The sequence below is a fragment of the Sciurus carolinensis genome, chromosome 1, assembly GCF_902686445.1.
Source record: "Sciurus carolinensis chromosome 1, mSciCar1.2, whole genome shotgun sequence".
Classification (NCBI taxonomy): domain Eukaryota; kingdom Metazoa; phylum Chordata; class Mammalia; order Rodentia; family Sciuridae; genus Sciurus; species Sciurus carolinensis.
The window spans coordinates 96,351,945-96,361,005 of NC_062213.1; the positions used below are offsets into that span (position 1 = coordinate 96,351,945).

At 46.4% G+C, this 9,061-nt stretch overlaps 1 protein-coding gene across 1 annotated transcript; it reads right to left on the reverse strand.

Moving 5' to 3' along the window:
- Positions 1 to 4,911: 4,911 nt before the first annotated feature.
- Loricrin (loricrin cornified envelope precursor protein) lies at positions 4,912 to 7,638 on the reverse strand. Its single transcript, XM_047562141.1, has 2 exons — positions 7,498 to 7,638; positions 4,912 to 6,378 (listed from the first exon to the last, which is right to left on the reverse strand). The coding sequence occupies exon 2, from the start codon at positions 6,353 to 6,355 to the stop codon at positions 5,147 to 5,149; it is 1,209 nt and encodes a 402-aa protein (XP_047418097.1). The 5' UTR covers positions 6,356 to 6,378; positions 7,498 to 7,638; the 3' UTR covers positions 4,912 to 5,146.
- Between the last annotated feature and the right edge of the window lie 1,423 nt (positions 7,639 to 9,061).

Genomic DNA, 9,061 nt, shown 5'->3' on the forward strand with positions numbered 1-9,061 from the left:
GTGCTGCTGAGAAGAAAGTGAATCCAGTCATTGATGGATGGAATATTCTATATGTCTATTAAGTCTAGGTTATTGTGTTATTGAGTTCTATGGTTTCTTTGGTTGGTTTTTGTTTGGAAGATCTATCTAGTGGTAACAGCAGTGCGTTAAAGTCACCCAGAATTATTGTGTTGTGTTGTATTTGATACCTGAAATTGAGAAGGATTTGTTTGATGTACAGGGATGCACAATTGTTTGGGACATAAATATTTACTATTGTTATGTCTTCCTGATTTATGGTTCCCTTAAGCAGTATGGAATGTCCTTCTTTATCCCTTCCGACTAACTTTGGCTTGAAGTCCACTTTATCTGATATAAGGATGGAAACCCCGCTTTTTTCCTGAGTCCGTGTTCATGGTAGGTTTTTTCCCATCCTTTCACCTTTAGTCTGTGGATGTCTTTTTGTATGAGATGAGTCTCTTGCAGGCAGCATATTGTTGGGTCTTTCTTTTTAATCCATTCTGCCAGTCTGTGTCTTTTTATTGATAAGTTTAGGCCTTTAATGTTCAGGGTTATTATTGAGATATGATTTGTATTCCCAGTCATTTGGGCTTATTTTTGGTTTTTAATTTGGCTTGGTTTCTCCTTTGAGTGGTTTTTCTCTAAGGTAGTTCCTCCCTTTACTGACCTACATTGTTGTTTTTCATTTCCTCCTCATGGAATATTTTGTTGAGAACATTCTGTAGTGCAGGCTTTCTATTTGTAAATTCTTTTAACTCTTTTTTATCATGAAAGGATTTTATTTCATCTTCAAATCTGAAGGTTAGTTTTGCTGAGTATAGGATTCTTGGTTGGCAACCATGTTCTTTCAGAGTTTGAAATATGTTGTTCCAGGCCCTTGTAGCTTTTAGAGTCTGGGTTGAGAAGTTAGCTGCTATCTGTATTGGTCTCCTCCTGTATGCAATCTGATGCTTTTCTCTCGTGGCCTTCAAAATCCTATCTTTATTTTGAATGTTAGGCATTTTCATTAAAATGTGCCTTGGTGTGGATCTGTTGTGATTTTGTGCATTTGGTATTCTGTAAGCCTCTTGTATTTGATTTTCCATTTCATTCTTCAGGTTTGGGAAATTTTCTGATATTATTTCATTGAATAGGTTGTTCATTCCTTTGGTTTGTATCTCTGTGCCTTCCTCAATCCCAATAATACTTAAATTTGGTCTATTCATGATGTCCCATAGTTCTTGGAGAATCTGTTCATGATTTCTTACCATCTTCTCTGTTTGCGCAACTTTATTTTCAAGATTAAATATTTTGTCTTCATTGTCTGAGGTTCTGTCTTCCAAGTGATCTGGTCTTTTGGTGAAGCTTTCCATTGAGTTTTTTATTTGGTTTATTGTTTCCTTCATTTCAAGGATTTCTGTTTGGTTTTTTTGAGAATCTATCTCTTTGTTGAAATGATCTTTTGCTTCCTGCAGTTGCTCTTTCAGCTTATTGGTATTATCATTCATTGCCTGCATTTGGTCTCTTATGTCATCCTTTGCTTCATGAATCCGCTTAATCATGTATAATCTGAGGTCCTTTTCTGACATTTCTTCTAACATACTGTCATTGGATTCTATTAATATAGAATCTAGATTTGTTTGGATCATTTTCTTCCCTTGTTTTTTCATGTTGTTCATGTATCTTCCCCTCTAGCAGTGCAGATCTGGGGTATTGCAGATTTCCCCCTAGAGGCTTATAGTGGCCCTATAGGATTCCAAAACCTTTTCTTTAAGGGGAAATCAATATTAGCAGTGTCCAATTCAGACACTATGCAATCCTAGACCAAATAGCCCCAATGAGGACAATAACAATATTGTCATAATAAACAGAATGAGTTCAAATATTATCTTCAGTAAAAGAAACAGATTTGCAATAAGGTCTGCAGTTTCTAATGGAGGACAAAGAGGATGCAGAGGGATGTAGAATGTGGCTGTTAATGGGATAAGAAAAGAATATATAGAAGTTCTAGATAATAGAAAGGGTGAGCGTGTAATCAAAAGAAATTGGATGTTAGCATGCAAAAAAGGGAGAAAGAGACTCTGAGGGAACAGGTAAACAAAAGGAAAAGAGAGCAAGAAAAGTAAAGAAATAAAAACTTAAAATTTTTCAATAAGGAGAAAAAAGAAAATCTACAGTATAACAGTCATATAGTAATGAAACCTCCCAGAGTTCAGTAGCCTGATGCAGGAGAGGCACCTGACAATGAGCTTCAAGCCTCCAGCAGGTATCTCAGGATGGGATTTGCCCCACCTAAAGATCAGAGCTAAGGCTTCCAGGATTATCCAAGATGGCCGCTCTGGCTTCGAAATGTGTTGGCAAATGGGGAGCTGCAGCTCAGGGTGTGGATGTGGTCAGCTGGAGGTCCTGGAGGTGGGATGTGGTTGGTCAGGCAGGGGTCCTGGAGGTGGGGTGTGTTTGGTGTGGTTGTGGGATCCTGGAGGCTGGGTGCAATCAGTCGGTCTGGGGTCCTGGTGATAGGGCACAGTCAGATGGTCTTGGGGTCCTGGCGGCAGGGAGCAGTCAGTCGATGTGAGGGCCCCAGAGGCAGGGAGTGGCTGGTTGGGCTGAGGGATCCTGGAGATGGGGCTCAGTCAGTATGGCCAGGGGTCCTATGGGGCCTGGCTGTTGTCTCAAAATAGCGGCAGCTATGTGTTATCAAACCTGCAGGTACTGTAACAGTGAACATCCAGGCAACAGCAGGCAGCTGGTGCTCCACTGGTGGTTGGCGATCAGTTTGCTGACTGTAGTTGGTCGATCGGGAGGTGAACCTTTTGCGTTGGGTGATGGATAGGTGTAAGGCAGGCGATGGACCTCTTTGTCATCTTTGTCCTACTATTGATGCTATCTAGTGATTTTTTTTTTTAAATTTCTGTTCTAAAATTCAGTTCTATGTTACATTCTTTAGTTTAGTTCTAAAATTTCCACTTGGTTCCTCTTTATGTCTTTGCTGAGACTAATTTTTTATTTGTTTCAATTGTTTAGTTTTTTTAGATGTTGATAGATTTTTATTTTATTCATTTATTTATATGTGATGCTGAGAATTGAACCCTGGCATGCTAGGCAAGTGCTCTACCACTTAGTCACAGCCCCCACCCCTGTTTATAGTTTTTTATTGAAGCATTTTATAATAAGTTCTTATTAAAATCTTGATGGATAATCTTCAAATTTCTGTCATTTCAGTGTTGGCATCAATTGATTGGGTCTTTTCTCATTCAAATTAAGAATTTCCTGGTTCTTGATATGATGAGTGATTTCTTTTTTTCTTTCTTTTTTTTTTTTTTTGGCAGTGCTGGGGATTGAACCCAGGGCCTTGTGCTTGTGAGGCAGGCACTCTACCAACTGAGCTATAGCCCCAGCCCAATGAGTGATTTCTTATTGTGTGCTGAACATTTTGGGTATTATGAGACTTTGTATCTTTGCTAATACCACAGCAGTGTTTGTGTGTGTTGGGGCGGGGAGGAAAAAGAGTTGTACCATCTCCTTTCCCCTGAATAAGTCCATGTGAACTCCTTCCATGGTGGAAGTCCAGGATTTCTATCCAGTTTTCCTATGGTATTGGTTGAAGTAGGATGGGTATTGACAAAAAGGGATGACTTGTTTTTCTAAGTCATTCTTTTCCTGATTAATTGGATAAATAAAGTTTTTTGAGGGACGATTTTTGTCTATATCTGTCAACACTTCTTGGGTGTAGAATTCCTAGTGCCCAATCTAGTATACCTAGAAAACTCAGGGAATTACTAACTTATCTCTGTGCCAGTTCTTTTATTCTGAGGGCTTTAGCTACTCCGCCTTTTTCTTTCCTCCTTTCTGAACTTTAAAATTTTTGTTTTATATACGATATCCAGAGATTTTTATCTCTAACAAACAATTGGGAGAAATATGTCTATCCCATCTTGTCCAGAACTGAAGGTCTGACTTTCATTTGTTTAAAAATAATATAAAATAACACACAAGGTGGACTATATTGCTAAGGCTCCTACCTGTTTTGATTTGTGTTACTGATGTAAAATGATGAAGGTGTTGGTGACTCTATATGAAGAATTGGAGAATTTGTCTTTTTGTTTCTAGTAGTGACTAGATGGGAAGGTGATCTTGACTTTTTGAGAAGCAGTTTTGCTTAAGTAAATCAATAAATTAGCATTTATTTAAAGCTGATAAAATCAGAATATAAAACAGGACCTGGCTAGACTGATGATCTACCTCTTCACTGAGAGCTGTGCAACTGACACATCTGGTGGAACCATTGTAGCTTCTTCAGTGTTAACTGGAAAGTTTCCTGTTTTCCTGTGACCTCCCTGGTACTGATGTTTAACATCTTATACATTCATGTGTATCTTCCTAAGTTTGGTGAAATACCTTCAAGAGGGCAGAAAATAGCTTCCCTACTTCCTTCTGTTCCTACAGGTGCCTAGTAGAGTGACTTTTACACTATGGAGTCTCTTGACTATCTCATAGCCTATTCTTTCTCCTGTGAGTCTGGAAAGCTAGGGTTCCTAGATGCAGCCACCCTATTATCAGACATTGCTGAGTAAGCTCTGGACTACAGAGAGAAATCTTTTCAGCCTATCTACAAAAACAAACAAACAAACCAAAAACCTAGATGAAGTGACCCATGGTGGCTACCTAACTCACTGAGGGTGTTTAGTGAAAGTCTCTTTCCAGGAATTTTGTGTTTTGAGATCACTTCATGATGGGAAGCCACAAACCAGATTTTCACATCGTTGGTCATTGTTTACCAGTCATTACTCCCCTGCAGAGTCTCTTTATCCTCTCACTCTCTCTGCAATGAATATTCCTTGAATGAATGAAGTGTGGATGAATGAATGGGAGAAAAGAATAGAACGGAAAGGATGAATTTCAAAGCTACAAAGACTGCTGGAGACCCAGAGATTCTCATGAATTGCAAATTTATTGATTAAGGAGGCACTAGAGTTGGGAGGTAGTCATACAGAAACCAAGAAAAAACTGCAGAATAAGATGCAGCCTGAGAACTCAATGGCTTCTTCTATGCTGATTAAGACGTGAAGGATTTGGAAACTTTGGGCAATATCATGAGATCGCTAAGCCCACTGGCGCCAACGGAGAACACCTCCAGCTCCTTGGTCTCCGCGGCATCCTGGGGGCCTTATTTGCATGGCCAGGTAGGCGCCTGCTTCTGCTGGGTCTGGTGGCAGATCGGGACGCCCTTGCCACCCCCAGAGCCACCCCCGGAGGAGCCACCGCCACAGCTGGAGCCGCCACCGCCGCCTCCGGAGGAACCACCTCCGCAGCTGCCGCCGCCGCCGCCACTGGAGAAGCAGCCTCCGCCACCTCCGGAGGAGCCCCCGCCGCAGCTGGAACCGCCGCCGCCCCCACCGCTGGAGAAGCAGCCTCCGCCGCCTCCGGAGGAGCCGCCGCCACAGCCGCCGCCGGACGAGCCCCCTCCGTAGCTCTGCTGCGGGGCGCACGAGGTCTGGGTGGTCTGCTGCGAGGAGTAGTAGCCGGAGCCGCCGCCACCGGAGGAGCCCCCGCCGCAGCTGGAGCCACCGCCGGAGTAGCCGCCGCCACCGCCGGAGTAGCCGCCGCCGCCACTGGAGTAGCCACAGCCGCCGCCCCCGGAGGAGCCGCCGCCGCAACCGGAGCCGCCCCCGGAGGAGCCGCCGCCGCAACCGGAGCCGCCGCTAGAGCCGCCTCCGTAGCTCTGGCACTGGAACTGCTGGCTGGAGCCGCCTCCGCCGCCCCCGCCGCTAGAATAGCAGCCTCCGCCGCCGCCTCCAGAGGAGCCGCCACCGCAGAAAGAACCGCCGCCGCCCCCGGAGGAGCCGCCGCCGCAACCACCGGAGCTGCCACCCCCGTAGGAACCTCCACCGCAGCTGGAGCCACCGCCGCCGCCGCCGCTGGAGTAGCAGCCACCGCCGCCCCCGGAGGAACCGCCGCCCCCGGAGTACTTGATGCCCCCTCCGGAGCCGCCTCCACAGCCTCCAGAGCTACCGCCGCCACCGCCGGAGTAGCCGCCACAGCTGGAGCCGCCGCCGCCGCCGGAGTAGCCGCCGCAGCCGGAGCCGCCTCCGCCCCCGGAGTAGCCGCCGCCGCCTCCGGAGTACTTGATCCCTCCTCCAGAGCCCCCGCCGCCTCCGCAACTGGAGCCGCCTCCAGAGCCACCGCCACCGCAGCTGGAGCCACCGCCTCCGCCGCCTCCGCCGCAGCTGGAACCGCCGCCGCCACTATAGAAACCGCAGCCGCCGCTGCCGCCTCCGCCTCCGCCTCCGCCGCTGCCGCCGCCGCCGCCGCCGCCAGAGGTCTTCCCGCAACCCGCTGGGGGATAGGGGGTGGGCTGCTTTTTCTGGTGGGACATCTTGTCTAAGCAGGAAGGGGACCCTGGAAAGAGAAAAGAGCATCACTGGACCAGCGACAATAGGAGGCAGCGAAGAAGGCAGTTGCATCATGACAACATCCTGAATGCTCTTAGTGCCTCTCTGGGGCTAGGCCCCGTGTTCCGTTCAGGTGCCAGAAGAGTCTCAGCTGGGACTTCCAGGATTGCTACTTCTGGAGAAGGGTCCATCCAGCAGAAAGTCTTTGTCCAGCTTTGAATAGCTCAGTTAGTGGTGCCTACTCTCTCTCCCAGCTCTGCCTGATCTCTGTTGTAAATTGCTGGGAGATCAACCCCCACTGACTCCCGCTTATCATCTGTAAAATGAGGCGGTTGGAACACTTTGACACTCTTTCAATCCCAACACTGGTTTTGAGTTAAAATAGAAACTACCTAGGATGGGGGAGGTTTGTTGGGATGTCAGAGGTCTGTTGCATTCCATTCTCTGCAAAAACCCGTAGTTTAAACTCTTGCTCTGTCCCAGTGAGTAAGGACAGGGTTCAAGGACTAGTTATTAGAAAAGGCAGGCTCTGCTGTGTCTGGAAACAGGGAAAAGGACCTTTATGGTCCTTTGGGCCAGCATCTTGGACCAGAAGATATCAGACATATCTTTTAAGAGATACTAAGTCCAAATTTGGTAGAGGAAACTGTAACTAGTAGGAATTTGTATCACAACATTTCATAAGTCATTATCCTTTCAGATCATCTGCCTCTGTGAAACAGGACTTAAGTTTTTGTGACTCCTAAAATCCCTGTCATCTGCAGCAGTCTCAGAACCATACTCCCTTCTCTCTGAGTCTGTCATCCAGACAGGTTCATGAGGTTCATCCAGTCCTTGCACAGGCTGCCTTGGACAGCCATTGCAGAGTCCACATGTGTGCCTGGTACTGCCCCTGCTCCTATGGGGATGTCTTGGTGAAGGCTACATTCTGGCCAGAGGACCAGAAACACTATCTGCAACTCTGCCCTCCATCCCTTTCCTGAATGAATCCCTTCTCATTATGAATGCAGTAGTGAAGGCAAAGGTCTTCTAGCTTCCAAAGGGAGAGAGGTCCTGCTCACTAACACATGTAGGTCTGAGCAAGACCAGCTGGAAAGATGAGAAAGTCAGTAGAACCCACACTTACCTGAAGCACCAGGAAGGGTGAGAGAGGAGAGGAGATGCTGGTGATGTGAGGAGCACTGGAGCTCCTGAGGTTTTATACTCTGTCTTCTCTGACTCACTTATTGATTGGTTCAGCCTCTTGTGTTTGGCCCCACTTACGTGACTGGTAGCTATGGGCCCCACCTCCCTGCGATTGCAGGCACAGGGTGGCCCATTCATGAAGATTTTGGCATTCTTGAGATAGTCAGCCCAGTGTATGACTGGCCCCTTCTCTGATGCAACTGTGGGGACAGACTGGTCAGTGGGGATGGCCAGCCAGAGTGGATGGCAGACATTGTTTCCAAAATCCCTGGTGTGGAGCATGTGCCATAACCAGAGGGCTGTATTTGAGGAATAGGTCCAAGCCATAGGTCTTGAGGTGGACTAAGAGAGGCAAACTGGAGGTCTCCATGCTGGTTCAAGGGGTAGGAATTCAAATTCCTGTTTGGCTTCTGGTCCCCTTGCTCTGGGAACTCTCGAACTTTTGAATCTGCCCCTTTTTGCCAAAATTTCTATCCTTGGGTCTCATAAATGCTTTGTTGGGGGTAATTCTGTCTTGCCCACTGGACTGTGAGGGTGCATGAGCTCCCAGCTCCCAGTTATGGATTGCTCCCCAGGGACAGTGCTGTAACTAATGTGATGTTGGAGGTTACTTTGAATTGTCGCTGGAGATAGCTGGTGTTTGAGAAGGCTGATCATCAATACTGACTCCTTTCAGATGCACAAACTAAAGAGATGGACCATGTAGTTCTTTCCACCATTGCCCTTTGTCTCTGGTGTCCTGTCATAGTGCATGGTGACATTGACCTCAGTCAGAGGGGCAGCAGTGGAATGGGATGAACTTGAGATTAGGTGACTGGGTTTGGGTGCTGCTTTTGCTGCCTATCACCTGTGTCACCTTGGGCAACTGCATTTTATGCAGTTCCTGCACATAGGAGGCACTCAGCAAGTATTTGTTGAATGTTTATTACCTTGTCTATCAAATAGGAATTGTAATATCTATTTTACAGGCATATGAAGAGGGAATATTTATATATAGTATAGAAGGTGATACTATCTTTTTGTTGTTTTCTGACATAACAGCACATTCTTACTTCCAACTTGGTCTGACCTTGGACAGTATGGCCTGGAAAGAGTCCAAGGATGGCTTGAGGCAAGCTCAACTCTTCTACTCCTAGGAGACTGACTCAAAACTTCCATATGACCCTGGATCAGCAGCGTCAGCTTTGCGTACGAGGAAAAGCATACCCCCTTTCTTTCATCACCAGAACTCAATTGCTGTTGTTTAAGACACCACACTTGAACTTTGTTCTGCCTAGCAATGTGTTGAAACAATAACTCTAATAAGAATTTGGCTGTTAATTATGGTGGAGTTTTAATGATCCAAATGATCCTGATTAGACTGTGGCCTTTAGAAACTTGTGGCACTAGTTTCAGTTTGAACAGCATGAATCCAGTTGAACCCAGGAGAACCTGGGTGTTTCTCTCTTTTGAGAATAACCAGGAAGGAGAAGCCAGGATCTATTGGAGATGGCAGGTTTCTCCCC

Bases quoted from the DNA above. Each gene is read 5' to 3' on its own strand.
- Loricrin (XM_047562141.1), bottom strand. From the start codon at position 6,355: ATGTCCCACCAGAAAAAGCAGCCCACCCCCTATCCCCCAGCGGGTTGC.